The sequence below is a fragment of the Eucyclogobius newberryi genome, unplaced genomic scaffold, assembly GCF_026437365.1.
Source record: "Eucyclogobius newberryi isolate DKJ021-1_F unplaced genomic scaffold, fEucNew1.0.hap1 SCAF_13, whole genome shotgun sequence".
Lineage (NCBI taxonomy): Eukaryota > Metazoa > Chordata > Actinopteri > Gobiiformes > Gobiidae > Eucyclogobius > Eucyclogobius newberryi.
In genome coordinates this window covers 28344451-28371981 of record NW_027315757.1, presented here as the reverse complement: position 1 = coordinate 28371981, position 27531 = coordinate 28344451, and the positions used below count along the sequence as shown (strand labels likewise).

Sequence of the window (27531 nt, the reverse complement as noted above, 5' to 3'; positions counted from 1 at the left end):
CAAACATACACATGGGCAAAACGTCAGACATTTTGACCAAACCAAATTCAAGATCTGGAGATGGATCCACAGGTGCTGCATGACTGAAGTTGCCCATTGGTCTCGACAGGATTTACTCAGCAGCATTTGAAGTGTGTGGCTCAGTGCAAAAGGAACAGGTGAAGAATTGTACAAAAGGGAAAACACAGTACAAAAGCAACCAATTACAATGAATGTGGCACATCAGGTAAATTAAAAAGTAAGACACAGGCTGAACATGGCAATGTAATTTAAGACATCAATATAAGTCACACATTATTACCTGAGTTACCATTATCATTATTAACACCTTCAAATGACAAAGTGCAAGAATTGAGACTTAAGTAAACAAAACTAGGTAAAAAACAAGACCACTCATCCATCTTTGGCTCAAACAACTCGATTGATACATAATGATTTCAAACATGACCTGAGGAATAATACCATCAAGTGAGTTTTGACTTATGATCGTAATGTCCGCTCCTGTTTGAAGCTGACACAGAATTTCCAAGCTTCAACGTAATGAGACAAACAGATTTCCTCTGGGAACAGTTCCTCTACATCAGGAGGAATGTCCATGTCTTTGCGCTCCATGTAGGACACCAGAGTATCTTTTAGACTAGAGGAAAAACACACATTTAGATGATTTCTATTAGACCCAAATGAAATGTGTAATGCAATCTTACCCCCACTCAGGTTTGAAGACGTCTGTTGCCTCAGGCTTGTTGAGCTCTAGTACAAGGAACTCATGCATTTCCAGCAGGAAAGAGTCAGCACTGTTTTTAGAGAAGAAACCAGTCAGCAGCCTGCGCTCATCCACGCCAAGATCCTGCTTGTACTCCTTAGAAACGTCTCCAAATGGATCCTATAACAAACAATTCAGTTAAACATCCAAACTGTCTCCGAGACTTGAGACAAAGTATAGTTTACCCTCTTAAGTTTGAGCAGCCCTTGTGATTTAAGAGACCCAAGCAGCTGCCATAGTGCAGCACAATGCTTGAGAGAACACATACTCAAAGCCTGTGAAAAAGGATTATTTTGTTAAAAAACAGACAGACAAATCAAAAGAAAAGTATTAAATTACAACATAATGTAACTAATTAGGTTTCAGACCTTGAGGATATGTGGAGGCGTTTGATTTGACATTTTCAGCACCTCCTCCAGGTAGCAAGAGAACTGCATACAGGGATCTCCTCCAGTCTTGGGAAGAAACCCAAGAGCAATTTCCACAGTGGACAAGGCATCGCACACCTCACTGTAAGAGTCCAGCTCTGTGCTGACTGCAAACTGGGTCAGGGTTTGAAGTGGTTCCTGGGGAAAAAAAATACAGTTACACATCTGAACTACTTGTACTCTGGTTGACTAAGAACAGATTTGACGTACTTGTTTTATCTTCTTCTTTACATCCTTCAGGATGATCTCATAGTTACGCTCATGTCTGTTTACTAAAGTAGGAATGCCCTAAAAAAACAAGATACAGATACTTCATTTATCAGCCCTGAATACTATTCATACACATATTTTATTTAGTATTTATTTTACTCACATATAGAGTGATAAGAGGTTTGCCCAATAGAAAGCGTGACACAATCTGCTGCTGGATTTTAGGCAGGTCATACTCGTGCAGTGTTTCCTGGCCTTTCTCAATGCTGTACTGTGTGTTGGACAGAACCAGGGGCATGAGGTCTCTGTCCAGCTCGTACCGGATCACATGGAGGTCAGTCAGATCAGCTGGACTTACTTTATAACTGAGGTGGAAATAATTTACCAGATTTACTGTTATTCTTTTAAAAACATTGATCATAAATTATGTTTCCACTGTGGCATGAGGAGCCCCACCTGGTCTCCTCTCCAGTGAGCTTGTCCACACTGTAAACCAAGTCATTGTGCAGGGCAATGAGATAACTGACAAGGGCTGTGGAGCAGAGTCCTGGGCCACGGCGACCGGGTAACAGCACCCTAAAATCACAGCTGAGGTCCAAGTCTCTCATGCAGAGATCAGGGGGAAGCTTAATCTCACCTGAAACATGTTAATACATTTCAAATGTAATATTCTGGGTAAACTATATTCTGTAATTCTTCAATTGTACATTTACCATTGTTTGCCAAAAACACTCTAAGCTGATTCCAGGTAGTCAAAACTATTTTAATATGGTTCTCGTACCAGGTCCTTAGGGAAACTGCAAAAATTTTTATTTTTTTTAAAGAGAGAGAAAACGATAGACAAATACGAGATTTATACAAACAGACTAACTGAATGACCTATATCTTACAAAAATATTTGTTGCTGAATACCTGATCGCTGATTTTGCAGAAATTCAGCAATTGTGCCACCGAGTTCACCAACATTTTGAAACTTTTTGACAAGATTTTTTTGCAGAGTGAGAATGTCGGGAAGGCACTTCACCAGTCTGTACTCGGCTTCCTGAAACAAACATAAAAATATGGTTTGTAACACCACATTTGAATGAGTAATGTATGTTTGCTTGTTGATTCCTTACCCTATGCAGGAATCTCCACAGAACTGGCAACGTGTCTTTGCCATCGTTGTGCTCTAAAATGTGTGAGAGCCCTGAAAGAGAAACCTTCTCCCTGCAGCTCCACACAGTGGAACAATGGATCAAAGAGTTTTCAGGTAGAGAGCCCAAAAACAGCCGAGGGTCCCCAAACATGACTTTCATGACTGGACTGGCAGAAATGCGTTCATCAGAACGAATGAATGTATTCACCTCCTTTAGCTGTCTGTCCAGGTTCTTTAAAGTACAAAGTACATAAAATGAGAGAAATAAAGAATACAAATGAAAGAACGTCATTTGCAAGAACTGTACCTTCAGTTGAGGAGTAATTATGTTGCTCATCCCAGTTTCCCAATTATTTCTTTTTTGGTTGGTGGATAGTTGATTATCATAACCAACTGGCCCTAAAAGTAAGGACAACATAATTCATGTTTGTTAAGATATTGTAGACATTTAAAAGCTTTTAGTTGGACAGGACCCTTCATGTACATAGCAGAAAGAGGCTAAAGCTGATATACAGTCCGTCTGAATAAGAGAACCTTTCTAAACAAACATTGCCATGATAGAGTGCGTACATGTTGGTTGCTGTGGAGGATGAAGTAGGCTGCTGATGATCAGATGGACAGAGCTGACTGTATCATCTGCTCCTTTTCCAAGGGACTTGATCAGATGTTCCTGGTCCTCTCTCAGATGAGCAAGGAGAAACTCTCCTGGGTCAGCTACTTGGGGCTTGATGATGCCGGAGATAATCTATGTATGAAGATTCAATGTCAAAAAGTCAATTAAAGCAGGGAAACAACAAGACATTTTGGGAATGTTCAAAAAGTGTAGATCTACAATTTTTACTTAAAATATAATTGCTTTTTTATTGTTAGCCAAGTTATTTGCAATAGGGGTATACAATTGGTGCATCTTCTTCTAAGTCAGTAGGTGATTTTAAGATAAGATAAGATAAGATATTCCTTTATTGTCCCACATGGGGAAATTTCATTGGTGCAACGCAGGTAGATACAGAGGTAGATACAGAAGAACAGATCACTTATAGGAAGTCTGAAAAACACTTTCAGTAGAAGATCTCCTATAAATAAATAAAAACTCCCATAGACAAATAAATAAATAAATACCATTGCATGTGATCCCGACAGTAATTGCACATGAATTTCACAGTAATTGCACATGAATTGCACATGAATTCCAACAGCAATTGCACATACGACAGAATTGCACATCAGTATTAAGTTAGGTCAGTATTGCGACGGGATAACGTGACGATCTCCGGGTAAGACGACTGTTCTCCGCAGTTTCATGAGTTCCTCCTTTGTGGAAACGCGGTACGGCGCCAGCCGGGGGGCGGGGCCGGAGCCAAGACACATCGCAACGACACGACGAAAACACTCAATCCAGCCGAATAAAGTCAAAACAAGTTAATTTAAAGCGATTCCAGTGCGTGTCCCGATCGTTCGTGAAGTTCCTCTTTCATATAAACGTGTATATAAACGTGTACCGACGACACGCCGTACTTTAGCGCGGCCGGAGGGCGCGGGGGGGGGGGGGGGGCTGGTGGGCTCGCTCGGAGCTAGCTCACGTCACAACAACACAACGAACGCAACGAAAAACGCTCAAATCCAGCCGAAAAAAGTCAAAAACAGTTGAATTAAAAAACTATTCCAGCGCGTGTCCCTATCGTACAGTAAAATAGAAAAAATATACTAACTATATTTACAAAATATAGGAGATAAAGCACAATAAGTGTGAGAAAGAAGAGAGAGCGTTTACACCGGGCTGCCAGCTGTACCAGCGCCTTATGACGTAATGAGTTACCCAACATTTACTCCTTAGATAGAAGATAGTAATTATAATGAAGGAGAAAATGTTTTTCAAAACGTGCTTCTGAAAGCTTATTTCTCTTTGGCGTGAGGACAAGACTCAGTCACTAGTTGGACAGTGAGCATTCTCACAACACGCCGAGCTCTGGGATTGCAGTGAGGAGATGAGATCCAACCAAAACTAACGCGTTACTGATTTGAAAAAGTAACTTGGGAGTACTAGATTACATGGGTGCACAAAACGAAAACGTCAAGTTCCTCATTCCTCTAAATAAGTAATTTGAGTACTCTAACACGCTCCCAGCTAATACGTTACCCTCAACTCTGTGGTTAGACTTATCAGAAGTTAAACGTTATTTGTTTTAGAAAAGATTAACTTTATTAACCAATATAATGTTGGGTAATTAAAGTTAAAAGTAATGTCTAGCCTTTGTCGCACAAAACATCTGTCATGATACAGTTCAAACTGGAGCACTGCTCTCGTGCCAATTTCATGTGGTGTCAGATAAATTGTACATATGACTTTCCAAGCTGAAGGTGCACATCTCAGTTCAGCCTATCAGTGCTAAGCCAACATGTTTTAAAATCTGCTCTTTTTCCACCATTCAGCTGTTTAGCTCACGCAGCCTCCTCCTCACTATTTTTGCACAGGAATAATCAGACCTGGGGGAAGAGTCTAATATCTGACTTAGCACCTCAAATGCATCACTTTTTATTCCCTGCCCTGAGTCTAAGATAAAAGTAATGTTATTATCTTCCTAGCGCATTAATTTGCCTCAACACATTCATTTCTCATTGCAGTTTGTCCCGATTGACCTCATAGTAAACCATTAAATGTAGTGACATTCAGTGTTGAGCAGTAACGCATTACTGTAATCGGATTACCTTTCTAGTAACATAGAAATCTAATGCTATATAATATAAAAAAAATGTGATCAGATTGTAGTTACTACAATACGTTACTAAGTTATAGCAAGCATTTTTAAATCAGTAAATGTAAACAATTTAATAAGCGGAAAGATTTCATAATTTATATATTTCACTCTTTACACAGTAAAGTAATCAGTAATATGTCCCTTTCTCTCTAGGAATTTCTGCACAGGATGTCCACCGTGCACTTAAGCGAGCACTTTTCTGTTGCAACCCTTCTCTATAAAACCTTTTTCTCATTGTGTCAGAGGTGGATGGATGGGCATCTGTCCCAATGCTGTCCTCAAGAACACTACTGTCCAAGTAACAGGTCTCCAGTTGCTAGGGAAATACAAGAATATTGCAGTTACCTGTCTGTTCTCGCAGAGACCAAACAACATGGCCATGTGTGTGACCATACGAACAACTGCAAAGGGAACCGGAGAAAGACTCTTTGAGTCCAACATGTCTGGACTGTCTCTGCGCCGAGGGTCACCGAGGATGTGGCCTGTCTGAGTACGGTCAGCCCTATTCGATACCACAACAAAAACAATTTTTGAAAGACTGAGTGTTTGTGTTTGTATTTGTTTAAATTGCTTACTGTGCTTGAGTAGTGTGGAACCCTTCTGCTGGTATATGATTAATTCCACCTATTTGTGCTCCACAGTCCACACAGCGACTTGTTTCCATGGGTTGACCACACTAACAAAGAGAGCATTAGATCTCCTTATGTCTCAATATATATTTGCTTCTTAACAATACTACATACCTCGCCAATAGCACATGGATGGCCATTTGGACAATCTGTAGCAATAGGAAGGTTAATATTAAACAATTTAGGAATTGTGTATGTTTCATTTTTTTTTCAATGTATTTTGTCTGGTACTTACTATACCACCGCAAGCCCTGTCCCATTGCTTGCTGTGCCATTGTAACTTTATCTTCAGGCATGCTGGGTAAAAACGCAGCCTTTGACAAACAAAAAAATCTTCATAAACAAGGCTGTTCTCTTAATAATAAACATGACTGAACATGTGTTTTACCTGCATGTTGGCAGGTGTAAGGGCCAGCTGCTTCAGAGGTCCCAAAATGCCCTGGTTTCCACAGAGCAGCACAGCAGCCAGATGAACTGTGAGTTCAACTAAAACACACCGAGTGCTAGAGAGCGCTGGTCGGAGCGTTAAAGGCCCAAGATTATTTGTGACGAGAGCCTGAGCAAAGGCCTTTAACTCTGGGGAAGTGAGGACTTTAGAGCTCTGAATGTAGTCCATCCACAGATTTATTAGCTAAAAAACCCAAAAAACATGAATACAGTAAATCGGATTATCCCTCATTCATCCACAAAGGTTCCATTGCAGAAAAATATTCAGTTGTAGTCATCTGGACACTTTTTCTAAAAACAGTGTCCAGATGACTAAAACTGAATATTTTTCTATGAATAATACAGTACTTCTTTTGGTTGTAATGCATGTTAACCATGGATAGCCATTTTCTAAAACTTCATTATTTTACCTCAGGTTTGGGATGAAGGCTTGTACTGGGTTCTCTGTACCATGTGGTGACTTCTCTGAACAGAGCTAGAAGCAGAAAAACTGCTCTGCACTGAGGTACACATCTGCACCTCTGAAAACAAAATCACAAATAAATAAAAGACCAAGGATAAGCATCATATCTAAGTAATAAGCAGAAAACAATGCATCATTAAATGTGTATCTTTACCTCACAAGTCTCATCCAGGCCGTCCACTGTGCCATCCATAGCCACTTTTGCAACAGCATTTCGGATGGTTTGGTAATCAGGACCACACACAAGAAACAGGTCCATTGGCGCTGCTTCAGTCTTTTGGAAAGCAGATGAAAGAAGAAACAGATCAAATGTATGCATATTGAAATGTTGTAAAAACATGAATAAAGATTTTGGAAAGTGAACCTTTTGCCGAATTTCATCAGGGAAAAGCCAGCTCATTTGCTGAACTTTTAGGAGGTTCTGAACACTCTCCACTCCATGTTGAGTTCCAGTTTTCCTAATTAGATAAATACGATACCAGTTGTTCCCGCTCAGTGTGCACAGGTCTTTCACACTTTTCAGGAAATCACTGGCTGCCTGGCGATCCTGAGTTTCTGTGGTCGTAATAACCAGAGCATAAGCATCAGCACATCAGAAACATACAGTATGCTGCTGCAATGAATCACTGTAACTCACCTGTGGTGGTCGTTTCTTCAATGATGAGACCAGCAGCCATGTCCAGGTCCAAGCGGACTCTTGCCACCAGCTGCATGCAGTCCACAGTGGCGGAATTAAGAGCCTGAGGGTCCGCTAACAGGAGTTCAGCAAGGAAGCTACTTTCATCCTTTAGGCACAATTTCTCAAACATGGAGTCCTACAAGAACAGACATCTCACATGAGAAAAATAATTTCACGACATATATATGACTTATTACACAACTACGATCTGCTACCTCAAAACAATTTATGTAGAGCAAGTACAGTTCAGTCTTCTCTGTATCGTCCAAGAGGTTGCTTTCCTCCACCACATGGAGATGACGCTTCAAGTACTTCTTGATTTCATCAAAACTAAATGCATATAAAAGATAAAGTATTGTACTTTAAAGTAGAAGCCTTTCATATGCCACTTTCACAGACTTTACCTGTACTTCAAGAGGAGTTTGAGCACTACTGAACGAACCACCGGGCTTTTATCAAGAGATTCATCGAATGGGGAGAACTCTTTTGTAACAATCTGGCTTCTTCTGTGTGCTGAAGAAATAATGACAATAGGTGTTGACAAAACAGTCTTATCATTAATCAATAACACAAAGAAGCTATTTGTTTTACCTCCCGGAATCAAAGCAGGTTTTGCCTCGTGCAGGAGAAATGACAGTAGATCTTGAATAACCTCTTTAGTTGGCGGGGAGTTATCTTTGAAGCACATGGATGACACAAACTCCACAAAGAAAGCATTGCAGCGTCTTCTAAACTGTGCGTGAATGTTTATTTTAATCCTGCAAAACAAGCGTAATCATAAACCAGATAGTCCCTTTGAAAAACACAGGAATAATATTTCTAACCAACCTAATGGCATCAGAAGGAAGTACTTGAAAGTCATCATTAACTGGCTGTATGCAGTACGGACAGTACATCTGCCCCAGGACAAGCCACTGTTTGATGCAGTGCAAGCAGTAGATATGCTGACACGGGAGGCAGATGGGGTCCTGAGGGTCTCCAATGCACACTGAACACTGAGGGAGACCAAACCTGTGAAATAGTAAATAAGAAATACGTTTCTCACAAATAGAGTAATGAGGGGTTAATATTGGAACTTATTTTTACCTGAAGATGCACTCGACAGCTTTATCTTTGCAGCTTTTCAATAAACCAATTACTGCTTCAAATGCATCTTTTGTTTTCATGTCAGTGTTCCTTTCCAAAATCTTGACAATATTAAATGGCATCAAATAACAGAACTTTATTGACGTTCACTAAAAATTACAGGATTTATCTGCAAAATTAAACTAACTCACTAACCTTCCAAAGTTTTTGCGTGTGGTCCAAAACTTCTGGGACAAGCTGGTGCTCTAGTTCCTCAATGCCTACCAACATGTGCTCCACAAATAGAGAAAGACAAAATATCCGATTCCAAGCATCCCTACAAAACATAATGCAGACAGGGGTTAATTATAGTCTAGTGCGTGTATCAATTCAACACACAACATAATCTTCACGACTTACTGCACTCTGCTGACAATTGTCTTGCTTCTCGCTCCGTAGAATCTCACACTGTCTTCGGAGCAAACTAGTTCAATGGGAATCTGGAGTTTATGAACCTGCCTGAGCCAAGTCTGTCTTTGGTCGTGTGTGTTCAGAGATGTGGGCTCCAGATGTTCCACACAAGCAAAAGCAGCATACACATCCAGTACCTTGAAGGAATTAATACAAACAAACAGCACATGTGACAATGTGGCCAAGTGGGATGGTGTTTATGTTGCAGTGTTTTTACTTTTGGATGTATTTTAAGCTTGCTGTGTTCTTAATAGTGCATGTTTTAGTTCACGCCTCCCAGCTTTTTGACTAGTGACTGCCTGTGAAATTCCAATCTCTGACCAAGCGCAATCAGTGCACCTGCGTTAGTTTGAAACAAAGGGATATAAATCCGGATAGAGGGGACATAAGAGGAGGGGGACCTGGGGGTAACTTGGACCCTGGGCGCTCGCTGTGTTACGCAGCGGAAACGGGAAGGATGAGGATGAGACTCTGATTGGCAGCTTGGGACACGGGACTAACGGCACAGAGCGGGTGTGGCACGCAGGACGGGAAGGGGACACAACGCAGAGAAGAAGGAGTGGGGAGCATGAGTGTCTGCGGAGTAGCGTGCTGGGGTGGTCAATGTGCTGGACCAACGAACCACACGAGAACCACGAGACAAGAGAACTCTATGAAGTATGGAAACACAGAGGCTGCGCTATCAGTGTTGTACACTTTTGAGTAGTGGTGTTCAGAGGAAGACCTATGGTTGTAAACTCATTGGTGTGTAAGGCACTGGCTCTGTGTGTTTGTCTCAGGGACACCACGACGGGATGGAGTGGACAGAGCGTCCACTCCATCCACATTATGCTCTCTCTTCAATTTAAAGGTTGAATGGATGATTTTTTTGGCCCAAATCTGAGTCTTATTTCCTCGTGGCGTGGACTGCCAATTAGTCCTGCCACGTATCAATCATAAAACGCTCCTACCGCTCACCTGCAACCGCGTGTGGCTCGTCCCCCGAGAGCAGCACGTTTCCACATGTCTAAGCGAATTGATCTATCATAATATAGTTCCCTCAGTGTACGGGACAAGATGAAGACGGAGAAAGACAGTTCGAGATGCAATGCGATCCGTTGCGCTAAAAAACAAAACACACGTGTGTGTTGTATCAGTCCGCACGGGGGAGTGTGCATGCGCACTTCCGCCTGCGTTCTCAAATCGCCGAAAAAATCATCCATTGCGCCTTTAATTCACAATAAAAAACAAAAACATTTTGGCATGAATATCGGCCACAGTTACATCCACCTTGTACAATAAAGCTCACCCTGTGACACATACATCATACATTATGTTAAAAAGCAAACTAAATAGTGAATTTACCATTTCAGGTCCATCTCTGGAACTAGGATTCCTTAAGATGTCTCCAGTGACTTGTGGTTCTATGCAGATCATCCTGGAGAGGTTCTGCAGTCTGCTCTTGAACTCGTGATAAGCGGCATGGACCCAGGACAGAGATGTGGGTCTCTCAGTGGCTTCGAGCTTTATCTTCAGTTCATTCACACAGCTGTACAGAGCACCACTCAGGAGCTAGTTAAACGTAACAAATATGTCACATGGTCACACAGCAACAAGCATGTAAACGGTAACAAAAGTTATCTTTTTTTAGCACCTGCATCTCTTCTTCACAGGTTACATTCATGGTCAATGAGACATAATCCTGTAGATATCGCTGGTAGAATTCTGTCTGTGTGTCCTGGTCCTCTTTTCCAATGTAGAGCCCCAATGGAGTTTTCCAAAAGAAATCATCAAACTGCAGTTGTGTTTGTCCTAATGATCACCAGAAAGCATTTTATTATTTATTCTGCAACTGATATTACACATAAATTTATTTAAAGAATTTACTTTTACCTTCATGATGGAGAGCATGAACCCACATATCCTCTAGGTAATCTCTGATCCTCCAGCTAAAGGGCATGCTGCAGCCGACCATCATCTTTGGAGTGATGTAGTTTTGGACCAGAATTGTTCTGCTCTCAGAGCTAACACAAAATACTTGTTGTTAATATTACATGCATAATATGACATACTTTCCATTATACACACTGCAATAACACTTACTTGGGGTCTTGGCTTAATGGTGGGATTTGTAGAAGCTTATCATTACCAAAAATGTCTAGCCATAGATTTTTAAGAGAAGTCCCACAGTTTGTATCCAACAATAAATCCAGGTTTTTGTCACAATCACTGATTGCGATTAAGTGAGCCAACATGGGGACTACCACAGCCTGAACACGTTTCCATAAGGTGTTCCTGCGATTTCCCAAAGATATAAAAACAGATTGATGTTTTGACTCTGGAAAGCGTTACTTTCTGCTTTTCTCACCTGAAGGTCCCTCCTTCTTGCAGGGCATCAATGTTGGAGGCTTCTTTCATGACCCAGTTGTTTTTTGACAATAGGGTGTTGTCAACATGAGTGGCCAATAAGGCATGAAGATGCCTCTTTATTATTTTGTTAAATCCTTCTGTAAGAAGTCAAAGGGAAAATTATTGATCTGTTTTATTGTAAATTAATGGAATTAAATGTGTTGCACGTTTGAAACAAGTAACTTATTGAGTTACCTTTAATTTCATGATCGTCATCAAGAAGAGTGAGCAGAATCTCCACCCTGCGAGTGCTGCGGAAACCACTCTCCATCTGATCCCTGAGCATCCCAACGGCACTTTGCACACAGCTTCGCACCAGCATCGTAGTGTCAAGGACAGTATCCATGTCCTGCTGTAACAGAACAGGTCAGTGACACCTTCAGCAGGTTTCAAAGGGCAAATAAACAAAACATGACTTACATTTTGATTCTTCTCAGAGTCTGTGTTCTCCTGTTCTGTCTCCATATACATTTCATCATCTACTTCCATAGCTGCAAGATATACATACAGTATGTTATCTTAAGGACAGTTTAGAAAAAATAATATATAAATGGAGTACAACGTACCTTCAGGTTGTCTCATATTGTTCTCAAACAACTGACTGATTGTCATTCTTTGCAGGATTTTGAGGTCAGAAACCATTTCATTTGATCTTCTCAGGTCATCAATATGAACTGACCTCCAAGGTCCTTGACATAATGAAAAAAGTTGTATGAACCCAGGGGTGTGCAATAAAGAACAAAAATAGTAATATTAAAAATTACCTCCATGAAAACCAACATAGGAAGTCCCTCCAACCATTCTTGGCAATCTTGAGATGAAATACACAAACACTTTGTGCCCTGTGTTCTCTAGGATAATCTTTCTGATTTCATTTATGGACGAGTACCTGGTGAAAGAGAGCAAAGGTGGTAGAACCAGAGTCTCAAACATGATAGACTGACATTGACAACTTACTTTGCAGATGCTACAAGATTAGCACTCTGAGAAGCTTCATCATAATCACACTGAACGATGAGAACCTTGAAGTTTGGTTCAGAATTGTGTTGACTGCCTGTGAGAAAGTGTCTGGACACAGAAGAGAAAAGCATGAAATTACTTAATTGTTAGATGATTCTTTCATTACATCTACCCTGTACACATATACACAGACCTGATTTTTTTTAAGAAGGAGTGCTCTGTGTCAAATTGCTGCACTGATAGAAGTTCAGCACTTAAACCATTTTGTTCCAGTGGTTTTAAGTCAGAGGTTGTTAGAAGTCTTGAAAATGTTGTCATCTAAAGATTGAAGAGAATACAATATAATAAGATGTAACGGATGCATAGAAGTGCCTGTGGACATCGCCTACCTCCGTGAAGAAGCTGTTCCCGAGCTGTTCCTCCATAACGTGAGCGAGTATATAGTCAGATAAACATCCATTATTCTGCTCTTCACTGTAGACTTTGGCTAAATGCTCACTCTCTCCTCTGGGAAGTTCACTGCAATCCAAACGAACCACTGAATCTGGTGTGGCGCATTTAAGGAGAACCAGTTTAGCTGCATCTAGAACGTTCTTCTCGGGATCAATCATTTCCATGATGTCGTTCTGATTCTCCAGCACTTGCAGCACCACAGAAGCACATGTGTCAGAGTGGTAGCCAATAAAAACGTCTGCTGGATTGTACTTGTGTGTTCGAACAAAGGCTCCCTGCTGCCTGCCCAAAGACACAAAGAGCTTCACCCATTCCACCAGCTCTTTAACAATGGTCTTCTGTTCAGCTTTGAGGACAGTATGGATGTCCAGAAAGTGTTTTTCAAGTCTGTTGATGAGAGGAATAGGAAACTGCTTGTAGACTATTTCTCTTTCCTCAATGACAATGAGTCTAAAGTCTTTGTGGACCCTGCACTTGACTCTGTGTGTCCCCAATCCAAGATCAACATACTTCTGTCCACCTAAGAAGACATAGTACTGATTCAGAGCATCATAGAGGCTTTCATAGAGGTTCTGCAAGTTGAGAAGAACAACAGTTTGCCCGGTCTCCATGCAGATTTTAACTTTGTTGATGTTGCGGCAGATTTGGGTGTATTGCTGATCTTTTGGAAAGCTAGAGCCAAAGATTATTTCCGGTTGACCACTTTCTTTGAAGAAAGTTTGTTGAAGGATTTGAAGAGCTGCATAGTTTTTGGTTAGTAACAGCAAGTAACGACACTCCTCATCCTGTCCGATAGTCTTAAGGTTTTCCTTCACAAACTCGATTGCACTGATGTTGTCCAGGTTGGGTGTGATTTGCAGTTCATTTTTGAAAACAGAGACAGCATCTACATCCACTCTTCCACTGAAGTTGCGCAAAACAGCCTTTATAATTTCCTCTGCAGACAGTTTCCTCTGCGATATCTTGGCAACTGCAAAAATCATTTTAATTAGGCTGTAGTAATCACGCAAACCAAAGAAACCATTGCCTTGCCTTCTACAGATCTCCAAATAAGCTCTAGCAAAGGGCTTGAAAAAGTCTCTGACCATTTCTAGAATCCTCTTATCGGATGAACATATACCCTTTGCACTTTCAATGAGCTCCTTCTCATCTGGATCACCGCGGGAAACAAAGATCCCCCTGTTCATTTTTGCTGGATCCAAAGCCCAGTTCGATATCCCAATGAATCCGACTTTTTTGTGAGGCAAGGGTTCGTCATCAATGCATCCTTCCTCAAGCAATGGATGGAGAGTTTTAAGAGGCATTTTTGGAGAGTCTTCAGCCAAACCAATCTCATCAAGGACCACAACTGAAATGTACTCCTTCAGATTCTTTCCTTCCTGGAAGCGTCCACACTGCTTGAATGTATTGATAATTCCCTCTGGGGTGGAGTGAGGGCTACACTGGAATGACACTAAGTGGATCTGTTTGAGTCTTTTGTAAATGTCGGAATGAGCAGATTGACCTTGCATTGCATCAGCCACCAAAGTCTTCGACAGAGATTTTGAGCTTCCAGGTTTTCCAACTAAAAAAAGTGGGATTCTGAGCTCAATGCAGAGGACCATCATGAACACATTCTCTTTCAGAGCATTGTTTCTTGCAATTGTATCTCCCATTGGAACCCCATTGAGAAATAGATCCTGCATAAGTATGATTTCTTGCTGCATTTTAAGTGGGGTGTAATCTGGTGGTAGTTTTCTGGAGACTATTTGCCTGTAGTCTTCCTTATTCTCAAGACAAGCGTGATAGCACACTCCTGTGGCCATAACTAAAGACCATAAAACAGCATCTCTTTCTGCACTGCTTTGATTGGAATCAAACTCATTGAAGTACATGGCATGATTGTTCAAAAACCAAACAAATGCCAGCATGCAGCGTTCCACATCTCTGAGGCTCACAAAGCTACATTCATCTTTTCTTTTGCGCATGTACTGCTGTGAAGCTGAGAGGACATTCACAATAATATCAGAGTAAACTGTCCTGATGTCATGACGCTGAATCACTCTTTGTACTATCTGCTGAATGTAAATCTTCTCTGTGTCATCATTTAACTGCCCAAAGTCCCACACAAGTGGGATCATGCTTGGTGGTAAGGCGTGAACTCGATACACCAACTGCCGCAGAGGAATAGATCCTAGTTTTTCATCAGTTTCCTCAGCTCGAACTCTGTATCCTAAACCGGCAGATTCTAGTCTCTCGATCATCTCATCTGTGTGCTTGCGGTAGGGATTGCACGCTGCTATGATATGTAGACCAGAGCCTGATGTCAGATCTTCTCCTTGAACCGTCTTGTCACAAAGGACCTCCTTGATGCTGCTGATGGCCTCGGTGGTGTTTGCCTCATCAAAGAACAGAACAGAATCAAAGCCATAGTCCTGTTTGTTGATAGCAGCCATACTTTCTGCTTCTCTGACTTTGGTATAAATCATGCTTGAGGTTGTTCCTCCATGGACTTTGACCAATTTCATGTTCTCTGTAGCCACTCCACTTTTTCGTAACTCACAAAGAAATTTGATGAGCCTTGTTTTCCCACATCCCGTCTCTCCCATGATGATAACAGGAATGCCACACCTGAAGCGCATGTGGATTGCAAGTATCTTGAGGATGTTATCAGTCGTCAGCTCGTAAGTTTCATCTGGATCGAGAGGCCACTGAATACCAAGAACACTGCACATTCGCTCAATTTTCTCTCCTCTTGGAAGCTGGTCAAAGTCGATGTTAAAAGGCACTCTCTGCAATCTTAGGCCGTCATACAGCTGTATAGTCATAACATTTCTTTTAATGACTCTTCCTGAAGCAGGATCAATGGCATCAACAGAGTTGTGATTGTTCGGCTGAAGGTGGAAACCTATAAAGGTAATGGATTCATGATCATCATTAAAAAAGATGTATGGGTGTGGTTCTGTTTCCCATCTCTTTCGAATGAGGAAAGGAGCCAAGTCCTCTTCTCTTACACCAGTCAGATCTACCTGGTCCATGCCAGGACTCTGGTCAGAAATACTAAGAGATGGAGTGGCAAAGTCCTTAGCCATCAAAATCATGAAGTCTACAACAAATCTTTTGAATCCAACTAAAGTGTCTCCAACAAACTCAGCATTGCAGAAGACAGATGTTTCGCTGTCTTGAAGTTGTAGATTGAGGAACCATGCAAAGTTTCGTAGTTCTGCCCAGGATGGGTTCACAATTCCACAGTGCATGAGAAGCATTTGAAGACATTCGCCGTGTGAGCCTTCAACTCCATTATATGTGAACCTATCCAAATCAGCACGGGTATGAAATCGTATTAGATATTGATAAGATCGCTGAAAGGCAGGACTTCTAAATTCTTCATCATCCATCAATGGATCTTCACTATTAAAAATTGTCAGGTCATCATTTTTCCTCAGCTCTATTTCTAGTACCTCCTTTGGAGGTCGGCAGAAGATATTTGGGAACACATCTGTGAATGAATATTTCTGAGCCTAAAAAACAAATAAACAAAATTAAAGCATGGTTGACGTGGGTTCATAAAATTAAATGTGATCAGAAAAGGCCTACCTGGCGTGCTGTGACTTTGGATTGATCCAGGATCTCCACTACATACAACTGCTTCTCATTGCACTTCCACACCTTCCCTTCAGAGTCCATGAGACAGCGCAAAAACAGCAGCTTGAAAAGAAACTCATGCAGACCGCGTTGAACCTGTTGCATGACATAACGATGGGTAATTCATGTTATGTATATATACATTTCCATTTTTTAGTAACAATATATATATTTTTTTCACATATTTGTTTTTAATTACCGAAGATGTGACGTCAAAATGAAACACAGTGAGTGCTTTCCTCTCCGTTTGGTTCAGAAGAGACTGGAGAACAGCATCCTCATCAACCGTGGGCTCAATCAAGCGAATGCAATTCATCCCTGTAGTCTTCTTGGTTGAGTGCTTTAGTTTTTGATACAGTCTCTTAATATAAAGGGATTTACCTGAAAATAAAGCAAATGTCACCAATGTCACCAACCATTCCCTAAAACTATGTGAATAACTCAAGACTACTTACCCACACCAGCTCTTCTGGATGAGACAATACCAACACACAGTCTGTCTTTGAATGCAGCTGCAGCACTACAGTGGCCCTCAGGGACCACATAATGATCATGCAGGTATTCCTTTATCCTCGCTAGTGGAGCTTGGGGAACCATGTGTACTTTGTACTGGCTAAAGGCAGATGGAAGGTAAGCATGCTCTCGTTCAGAGCTGCAGAATATAATAAGTCTGTAATCACGCCTGCTTTGAGTATTTAAGCTCTGAAAGAAGCTCTCGGCTTTAGAGCTCACATCGTATGTCAGCACATCTGCATACAGCAGGGAGTAGATCTTGTCTCCCCTGTACCCACAGCTGAGACAGCGTCTTAGGAAGAGTTCTACTTGTTCATAAGGCGTAGTGGAGGTACACAGGAGCACTTCATCCTGGGTTGGTAGCGACTCATCTTTGCTGCTCATGTAGGTGGAGATGCAAGATGTCAAGATGTCCTCATGCGGACAAATAATCAGGTTTGGTTTTCCAACATTTAATCCATTCGGAAGTTTTCTGCTGACGCATATTGTAAAGTTTGCATCTGAAATATCTTCATCCCCTTCACTCTCTGTCACATTTGCTAATATTTCCAACAGTCGTCCAAGTGTCCTCAAGTCTATAACATCAGGTAGTGAACCCTTCATGTCTTTCATGTAAGTGTTCCATATTACATCAAATTTCTGCAGTCCACTTGCTTGTTGGATTAGCGATGGTAGAAGATCAAATTCACTGCCAAAATCAGAACTTTTACTTTCTACCATTGTAAATGTCTGAAACTCAATGTCCTCATTTTGATCTTGAGGCTGATTAAGAATTTCATATTGGAGCTCATGCCACACCTGTCTCAGGTCTGCGGTGGAGCAGTCAGGCTTGACAAAAGAGAGCATCATCAGAACTTGGTCATCTACATGGGACACGTTTTGTTGAGAGAGGTGACTGCATAGGTATACAATCTGTTCAGCTGTATAGTAATTGAGATAGTAGTGTTGGGATCTTTGCTTAGCCACAAAATCCATCCAGAATGTAAGACACGTCTCAATTCTTCTACAAAGATCAGGAAGCTGGCCCTCAAGGCTGCCCTCAATAAGAACTGCACTGAAAGCACCGCCAAGGTTGAAGTCCATCATAATACTGGGGTCCATACCATTTGTGCAGCAACTAATCTGAGCTTCCCAGTGTCGGAAGAGAGGATTACCAGCTGAGTACAGTGCAATAAAGGCCTCAGATAGTCTCTGAACACTCTCAAAAACCTGAAAAAATACAAACACACAAAATGTATACTGATCAAACATAACAATTTGTTGGACAGTTAGAATATTTAGACAACAGCGGTTACAGCAGAATACAGCTGTTCTTTTTTCTAGGGCTGGGAAAATTATTGTGTTAAGGCAATACATAAATCTATATATTTTTTTTTTTTCTCTCTTCTTGCGTTAAACCTACTTGACACAATAATTACTGTGTGCTAATACGCCCGTTTGTGTGTCCTCCCACTATGCCTTATAGACCCCTCTCCGGTTGTGTGTATGCGCGTGCCACTTGGACTGCTTCTGCTACGGAGGTGTCTGGTAGTTTACATGCATGCGTCTGTGCGTGCGTGTGTTTTCGGGACAATAAGTCGCACCAGCCAAAACAATGCAGAATAGAGAAAAATATATAAGTCGCACTGGAGAAAAAGTCAAATTTTTGGGAGAAATGTGATAAAAAATTATTTCAAAAAATGATTAAAAAAATTCTGGACCAAGAACAGACTTTTTATCTTGAAATGCAATCTAAAATAATAACAGATTAGAGAACATGGTGAATAGGTGTACGTATGCTAACGTAACACCTTCAGCTACATGACACATAGACAACAAACTGTGGTAAGTGTCTGGTATGTTAACGTAACATATTACCAATTATTCAGATAGATAGAGAGATATATATATATATATATATTAGTACTAACCAGGCCCTGTCTTTAAGTGATACAGTTGTTAGATTGTGATTACTTAAGTTATTTAGGTTTCCACCCATACTGTTTACCAGTTATTTATATAAAATACCTCTGTGAAATGCTCCACTTCATGTTGTCCCTGGTCTCCCTTCCCTGACATAAGCATCAGTTTATTCTGCAGTTCTCTCAGATCCTCAAGAGAATAATGTCTTATCTGTCGACCATCATCATGTTCCTCTGTGATCTGGAGCTTTAGGACCTCGTCAAGACTTAGCTGGAAGGCAAATATCCATATTATTTATTATTACTATTACAAATACAAATACAAATATTACTGATTGTTGCATTAACCTTTTTTTCACTTTGTGCACTGATGACATAAATCCCCTTCTTGTTGATGGATGAAGCTAAAGAAAGAGATGACAACTCCACTGAGCCATGGCTCTCTTTCACCGTTTTAAGCCACTCAAGATGACGAGCACTGTCTCGCTACAAAATCAAATATAACACTTATAAACACTTTTTAAAATCACAAATATTGTTTCAGCAAAACAGAGAGTTATCACACCAGCTTCTTAGGCAGGTTGGGATCATTATCTAAAGCCTTCCAAAGCTTCTGGACCACAATATTGAAATTGTGAAAATCTGAGTCCTGCTTTAGTTCATAAAGCATAGACGAGTATCCAAGGACAGCATCATGGAAACAAGCCACCCGGTCCACATCCATGTCATTCTCTCCAGCAGAGATTGAGGCCAGGTCCACAAACACCTTCAACTCATTGATGTCTGAGAAATAGGAATTTGACAATCAATTTTCTAATTGTGTGTAAAACTGAATAATGGGCATTTGCATTTTTACCTTCAAGGGCCTCTTTGACCCAGCGCACAAAGTTTCCCCTGAGTCCCAGCTCTCGCAGACAGTCTTTGCGGACCTGAGTTATATCCACAAGATCCTTTTTTGCTCTAATCAAATCATTGTCAATTTGACTAAGCTGCACTCTCTTCAGGTTCTCCTGATTCTGGATGCAAACAAACAAAAAACATAATTTGGTTAATTAAACAAACATTTAAGATTATTTTACAAAAAAAAAAAAAAAAACATAAGTACTTACAACTTGTATAAGGTTCTCCAGAATGCTGAAGTCACCCTGGACACCAAGGCTCCTTTTCACTTTCATGATAATCTCTGCTGAAGCCACAGCCATGTGAAGCTCATGGAACTGTTCAATCTGTTGAACCCGATTGTGGACCCACTGATTGTCATCAGATCGATCAAGGCTGCACATAATCTCCAGGTCCTGTACCAACTCTTGATACTTTCCCTTGTAATCTATGAAGAGGTCATTGATCCTCTCAAGCGTAATACTGCCATTCTTCAGAGAAGAATATATTACCTTGTACTCATCAAAACAATTCAAAAAAATCTCTTCATGTATTCTTTCTAGTGAAACAGCGTCATCAGAGTTTTCTTCATTCACAAAAGCCCTCACATGTTGTTCCCAACACACTTTAAAGAGATGACTGTCTCTGAACGTGTACATCTTTTCTGCCATGTCTCTGATATCTTCGTTTAAATTAAAGTATGTGACAGTACCAGCCTTGTCTGAGGATATTTGATCAAAGAGATGAACCTCCATAAAAGTATTTAGAGGTATTTCCTCAATGTTGACACGCTGTCGCTTCTTTATGTCATCGACATCAACTATCAAACACATAACACAATGTCAAACTAAAAAAGTATTTCAAAAAGGAATGCAAGCGGCGAGATACATACCGGTTATAAATTCTTCAAGTTTGTTGCTCATTGCTACCAAACAATCCACCAGCCTCTTCTCGTGGTCAACAGCATTCAATTCATTCTGCCTTTGTTGCAACAGTCTTCTCATTTTAGCAGGATTTTTGTATTCCGTTTTTTCAGTGAGACCTTCTGTTCATTTGCAAAGGCAAAATAATATAATTTAATTAAGTAGCAGACACTTTCTGGAAATATGAGGCTGTTAACTCTTACCAATCTCAATCAATTCTAAAAAAGCAACTCTCTTCTCCAAAATGATGTTGAGCAAACCAATCTTGAGGTTTCCCTGAACCACCTGGTCGACAACATTGTCAAAGGCTGAAACTGCTATCACAATTCTTTCACTGGCGGCATCAGAGAGCTTCTCAGCCAATCCTTTCTCACCAACTGCATAAAATAATATACACATATTTTTAAATCAAACATTATAATTTTTCTTATTTTTTAGAGAAAATACCATATAGCTGAAGAATCTTTTTAGAAGCAGTCCAGGAGAGGAGATGGCGCAGGATTGTCTCTTCATCATCACAATAATCCCCTCCACTCTGTTTTGGCCATGACTTCTCAACTATGGCTGAGATTAATTTTTCAAACTTCCCAAACCAATGTAAAGAAATCTTCTCAATAATCTTTCCTTCAGATTTTGTCTGTAAGAAAAAAAGGTTAAACAAACTTGTGTTATAAATCACTGTATACATTTCTATATTGTATTAATTAATTACTGTAATGTTTAAAAATAGTTTATACCTGGCATACAGATGTAACGGCATCTAGAGCACACCCTTCAATACAAGAAGCAATATATGGCTGAGATCCACGTAGACCCTCTATGTGCGCACAGTAATAATCAATCTGTTTCATTGCAGACTCCTATGGGTGCACATATTTGATTTTACACTATGGAAATATTAAAAATGTCTTATCACATGGGAAAAATCATACATCAACAGTTCACCTGTTTATATCGGCCCTCAAAATCTTTAGTAAGTTTGTCCCTCCACTCTGAGGTGCAAATGTCATCTTTAAACTTGACAGAGAAAATACTGTTCCACATCTGAAACGGAAACCAGAAAAAAAATATTGAATATTGACATTTCAAGTGAGTAAAACTTAATCTAAAAATTGAAGGTAATTCCTTACTTCAATCTCATGTGTATCCTTAAGTACACTTCCTTGAAAACACTGACTCATCTTTTTACTGATGATGACCAAAGCAGTACTCAAGCAGTCTTTTGTAGATGCCTGCTCTTTTACAGTGTCTGATGTCTCCTACATACATACATACATACATATATTTACTGTGGTTTACCAAAGTGACGATAAAAAAAATTCACATGAATTACAAACCAAAGATGTAGCAGAAGAAACGAAGTCTGAGACAGATGCAACAAGATGCATGCAGGACACAAGAATACCAGTGTAGTTTGCATAATATTTTGGCACACCGACTGCTTTGCCGATTTTGTCCAGTAGTTTAACAGCGACTCCCAAACACTGCTTTCTGTAAGTCTCTGTAAATGCGCTATAGCATAATAACGTTTTTTTTAAAGAATAGTTATACACAATACATAAAACATTAGGAAAAGGAACTTGAGCATAAGTCACCTGTACTTATCTCCTTTTAGATTTTCATGTATGTGTGTTATTGTATTAGAGATATCCTGTAAGAGGGAAAAATAGATTTGACATGAAATAGCATGATATTGTATAATGCATGCATTTAATTACCTCAAAGTTTGAAAAAGATATGTCCTTTGGAATCTTTGTGTTAAAAATATGAAGAATGTCTAGGAGTTCTGGTTGCAAACTAATGTTGCAGTCCAACAGTTCGCTAATTGAGATTAAGTGTAACCAGGAGCGCACCACAAGAACATCTATCTCCTTAAGATGAAGATGACTCTTCATTAGATTGACGAGACTCCTAAAAATGTAAATAAAAGCACATTAATACCCCTAATTAAAAAAAAAAAAAAAAAAAAAAAAAAAAAATCGAATTTCATAAGAATGTGGAATACTTACTTTCTGCTTTGACTATTCATGTTTTGAATGTTTTGAATGTTTTGAATGTCCTCCAAACCTGCCCAGTGCAGCTCACTCCCTGCATTATTAGAAACCAATGCATCATAAGGCTTAATGATGCGTTTGAGAAGGTGGACAGTTGGGACTACCAAAATCCAATGGGGCAGGCGCTCAGCAATTGCCAGATTTATAAGTGAAATAAAGATTTCTGTCAAACTAATTAGAAGCAATATTAATATTTCACAACAATAATCAAATCAACAAGAAATCAATAAAATGGCACTCACTTGGGAAAAATGACAGCATCATGTGAAAATCTTTCCCAGTACTTTACAAAGTCCTCTTGGTGTAATTGGGGCAGACTTAGTGCAATGCAGAGTCGACTGAGCTCCCCATTATCCAGGGGAATGCCATATCGGCTACAAACACTGAGCATTATTACAGCAGCTCTGAGTGGATCTTGTACATAGAGGCAGCTTCCCTCTTGGTTCTTCAGCAACTGAGGGATCATCTTATACAGCATGAAGTTCTTTAACAGTTTTTTTACCTAATGAATAAATAAATAAAATACGAATCTCATACTACATGCATTTTAGGATTTTTGCAGACATACCTCCTCTTTTGCAAAACCCAAGGACTCCCATTTGACTTGTCTCTTCTCATACACAAAAGGATTAGAGTAAACCTCAAAAAATTGGTTCAGCTGTGTCAGAAAATTCTTTAAATTAACATCAGACCAGTCTTTGAGAAGATCAAAAATGGTTTCAAGCTGAATTTGTCCAGCAATTTCTCTGCCTTGAATTAAATTCCTCTTTTGTTGTGACCAAATGTTGTTAAATTTCTCTTTAAGGTAATTCACAATTCCTCTTTCAGGTTCCGCACATATTATGTCATCGTATTGATGCCAAGCGCCTGAATGTGTTAAGAGTAAAGAAAAGGTTAATAAAGTCAAGATTGTGATAAAGAACATTGATAAAGGACATAATAATTACCATCAGAATTGAGGAGCTTGTCTTTCACAAATAAACATCTATTGGTTGTATCATTGTTGTCAAGCTTGTAGATGAACTCAAATTCATATTTCCTCTTTTTAGCCCTGTAGACAACGTATTTGTATGGTAACGGCCCACTTGTAGCTTTGGATTTGATGGTCTCCAATTCACCTTCAACTAGAAACCCATGTTCTCCAAGATCCCTGTATTAAAGCAAAAGCATGATGAAAAGAGACAAATCTGGACAAGCAAATTGAAAAACATTAAATAGTTTAGGACAATAATACCTTGTCACATTCAGTTCAGCTATGTTTTCCCCCCATGACCCAATGCGTTCTCCTGCTTGGATGTAAATTTCATCTCTGTTTGGGTCAATATTAAAGTCCTTTGAAAGAACTGCATGGAAATTAATAACCAATCTTTCTTTTGCATCAACAGGTTTGTTTTTTTTTGGCCTAAAAGGATAGAGGTTCGTTAAATATGATGCATAGAAATATAAAATATAAGTGTAAATTAAGGTCTATATCACTTTTGTGGTCCTTGTGCAGCTTTGGTAGGCCATGCGTCGTCTTCTGTGGCTTTGTGTGGGTCAGAAGATTCTGACATTTGTTTTTCTGTTGAGGCCTGACTGGTCCCAGACTGCTGTACCTCAGTTTGCTTTACTGTGGCCGCGGGTTGATCCACACTTGAGCCTGAACTTTTAGTCTGTAAAAATATTCACATACAATTTTTAAGATAATGTTTTATGTTGTTATTGAGTATAATCAAAATTAAATTGCAATACCTCTGAGTTTGGACCAAAAACCATCTTTTGTTTAGTATTTCCAGTTTGGCTCTTATCTGGCACTTTTCCTTTGTTGTTCTCCTGTCGCTTGGTCTCCTTGGCCGTTTTTTCATTTAGTTCTACATTCACATTTGGGTTCTGTTTGTGTTGCTTGGAGTCAGATTCTTTCTTGTTTTTAGTGTTTTTTTTCTCATTTGTTCTTGTATCATTCTGGTTATTGGTGTTGGTCTCTTTATCAGAACCAGGCTGTGATATTTTAGGAGCTGTATCTTGTGTTTTTTTAGACATCTTTGTCTGGTCTTCTTTTTTACTTTGTTTTTGTGCATTTCCTTTTACAGTAGTTGTTTTCTCATTAACAGCTCGCATGTCTCCAGATGCAACAGTAGTACCATCATCTGTCACAATTTGCTTCACGTTGGTTTCATCTTCTACCATTGGTTCACTTGGAGAGGGCGGCTTCTCAGTCTGGTTCACCTCTTGCTTTTTCTCCTCTTGCTTTTTCTCCCCTTGATTCAGTTCGTCATTAGTTTCTTCATTTGCATTCTGGTCCAGCTGTGATTGACTGGGGGTGGATGAATCCTCCTTGTTTTTGTTTTTTTTGTTTTTCTTGTTATTAGTCTTACTATCGCTCTGGTCATTAGCCTTGGTGCTTTTATCAGAATCAGGCTGTGGCGTTGGCGCAGCTTTGCCCTGAGTTGGAGATTGTGTTTGATTGTTCTCTTGTGTCTGATCATCCTCGGCATGTTTTTTAGTATCTTTTTTTACCATATCCATTTTTTCATGTACAACTTGTGTCTCTTCAGATGTTCTGACAGAATCATCATCTGGTGCTCTTTGACCCGTGTCGGCTTCACCTTCTTCCATAGGTTCACTTGGTGGGAGTTGATTTGCTGGACTTTTCATCGACACTGCATCACTTTGTTCAGTGACTTCCATGTTCTCTTGAGGTACGCCAGCAGTGGCTGACTTTCCTGAAGTGGACCGGTCATCTAAAGAGGAGAGCTCTTGGATTGACACTGAGCTTTCACTATCAGACCCATCTCCTTCTTGAGATCTCGTGTCTTTGTTGTCATCAGTTGGAACAAGTGACATATCAGATTGGTCGGTATCTGTAGACATATTGTCATCTTTTTTCTTCTTACCTTTCTTCCTTTTTTTTTTCTATAAAATACCAGAAAAGGAATACTTCAAAAACGTTAGGAACACTTACATGTTACAAGGAGATTGCAACTCATAGCAAAAAAAAAAACCACACACACAAAGTAAACACTAATTACACAAAATGGAATTGTTACCTTTTTTTTTGGATTGGCATTTTCATTCAGACGTTTTGGAGATTTGTCATCATTCTCTACAGTGTCGTCAGGGGCAGCAGTATCTGGGTCTATCATAACGACAAACAGTCATGTAGGGCTGTGCAATTAATCAAATTTAAGTCGAGATACAGAAAAATTACATGTCCAATTGTAAATGATTGAGAGCAAATTTTATTTAGTTAATTTATTTAATTGAGAGGTCTACAGCCATAAGTCTGTCAGTAAAAACAGGTGGATTGGAGCACAGAGCAGACTTGAAATTTTACTTATTTGTGTTTAATTGCCCTGAACAAAATTCTTTATTGTTTATGTTCAAGAAATCCCTTTTAATTTAGTTTTTAATTAGACTAAATAAAACATTGAGAATGATAAATTAAATGTTTTTGTTTTGTTTTAAGGTGTTTAATTGCCTAGTCCATGATGAATCAAGACAATTGTGACGTATGTGATGGGACCTCGCCCTCTTGTGGGTGAAACTCACAGTATAGGTTGCCTTACAGAATCCTTAGGGATATTTATATCATCACGTGTAGATTTTGAGTACAAATGTTACAATAGCCCACTAAAAACCCTCTGGTTAATAATTCACTTACCTTGCGTGACTGCAGGTTGTATTGATAACTTTGTTCCACATTCGCTGCAGAACTTGGGTTTCTTTTCCAAAATATTGTGTTTACAAGCAGGGCACTTCATTTCTGAATGTTATCTGTAACAGTAAAACATATGCTCGATAAAACAAATGTTACTTTCACTTTTGTTGTCACATAATAAAGGCCAATTATACCAATGGCGGTAGAACAAAAAACAAAACTGAGAAGTCGCAACATTCCAGGTGAAAATCAGCGTCGACAGCACGATTTATGCATATAATAAATTGATAAATAGTGAGTTTTCCTTCAGGTGCTCGGTGTTTTCTGCTATGATGCTTTTGTAAAATAATGCAGGGGAAAAGGAGGTCTCACTCCTTCCCATCATCACTATAACAAATCACATCAGATTCTTGAGCTTGATACTATTTAATGGAGTTTTAGCACATTTTAAGTTTAAGTTTATTACACTTTAGTATAATGAAGGCATGATTTTATCTGTTATAATATTTTTGGTAAACTTACAGTACGTTGTCTGCCTAGAGCTCACTTTTGAAGAAAACATCTATGTCACAAGCCCAGGTCAGTAGCCAATGAGAGGACAGAACAAGTAAAGATACTTCCTGTTTGTCTCTCCCAAATAATAGCTACAAAATCATACACTGAAGGCAATCATACCCAGTTTATTGCAAATATATTGATTCGTGTAGGACAAACTACGGCACTGATAGTTCCTCTGTACGTGTGACAAGCGTATCCTGCTTCTAGTCGCGCCCCATCACATGAGAGCTACATGTAGAATAACTTGCTGGTAAAAAAAAAACTTGATACATTTATTGTCATAAATATTCCTAAGGCTTAACTTTACACAAGCCCAAGAGGACGACAAACTCACAAACTTACGCGGAAGTGCGCTGTTAGCACGCTGTTAGCTTCGCTGTTAGCTTCACTCGTGCAGCTTCTGTGAATGCAGTAGTGACATAAACCTTAACGCTGTCTTTTTGGGACAGGAGGAGGATGACGCGTGATGGACTCACCTCGGGACAGGACACCTCTGTGCGGGACACTCACGCGCGTCCGGACATCCACAGACTCACACTGAATACTTTCATTTCCGCCTTTTCTAATGTAGACGACTTAAGTTTCGTTTTAT

At 39.8% G+C, this 27531-nt stretch overlaps 1 protein-coding gene across 1 annotated transcript; it reads right to left on the bottom strand.

The window, feature by feature from the left end:
* On the bottom strand, positions 1-27531 carry LOC140358444 (E3 ubiquitin-protein ligase rnf213-alpha-like). The gene is made up of 67 exons (XM_072443286.1): positions 27416-27531; positions 26385-26497; positions 25771-25859; positions 24476-25636; positions 24221-24396; positions 23979-24146; positions 23692-23894; positions 23313-23611; positions 22987-23246; positions 22700-22915; positions 22409-22601; positions 22286-22341; positions 22028-22202; positions 21821-21949; positions 21636-21734; positions 21428-21550; positions 21138-21327; positions 20894-21067; positions 20660-20812; positions 19998-20587; positions 19745-19904; positions 19454-19671; positions 19237-19374; positions 18995-19159; positions 16930-18196; positions 16674-16855; positions 16427-16570; positions 12787-16350; positions 12591-12715; positions 12395-12505; positions 12202-12326; positions 12004-12126; positions 11858-11928; positions 11633-11789; positions 11397-11535; positions 11132-11323; positions 10922-11052; positions 10683-10840; positions 10394-10600; positions 8999-9186; positions 8795-8915; positions 8600-8700; positions 8342-8524; positions 8105-8271; positions 7918-8026; positions 7729-7843; positions 7472-7649; positions 7199-7389; positions 6989-7108; positions 6782-6892; positions 6313-6555; positions 6160-6238; positions 6039-6073; positions 5871-5971; positions 5641-5797; positions 3110-3284; positions 2847-2938; positions 2520-2771; positions 2314-2443; positions 2115-2198; positions 1858-2038; positions 1565-1766; positions 1402-1479; positions 1132-1329; positions 949-1038; positions 705-883; positions 1-637 (listed from the first exon to the last, which is right to left on the bottom strand). The coding sequence occupies exons 2-67, from the start codon at positions 26482-26484 to the stop codon at positions 481-483; spliced, it is 15948 nt and encodes a 5315-aa protein (XP_072299387.1). The 5' UTR covers positions 26485-26497; positions 27416-27531; the 3' UTR covers positions 1-480.

Excerpts from the sequence above, each read along its gene's own strand:
- LOC140358444 (XM_072443286.1), bottom strand. The coding sequence starts at position 26,484 with ATGAAGTGCCCTGCTTGTAAACACAATATTTTGGAAAAGAAACCCAAG. Across the intron at positions 21,328-21,427 it reads CCGTTACATCTGTATGCCAG|ACAAAATCTGAAGGAAAGAT; the intron begins GTATAAACTATT and ends TTTTTCTTACAG. Across the intron at positions 21,068-21,137 it reads AAAGATTCTTCAGCTATATG|TTGGTGAGAAAGGATTGGCT; the intron begins GTATTTTCTCTA and ends TATTTTATGCAG.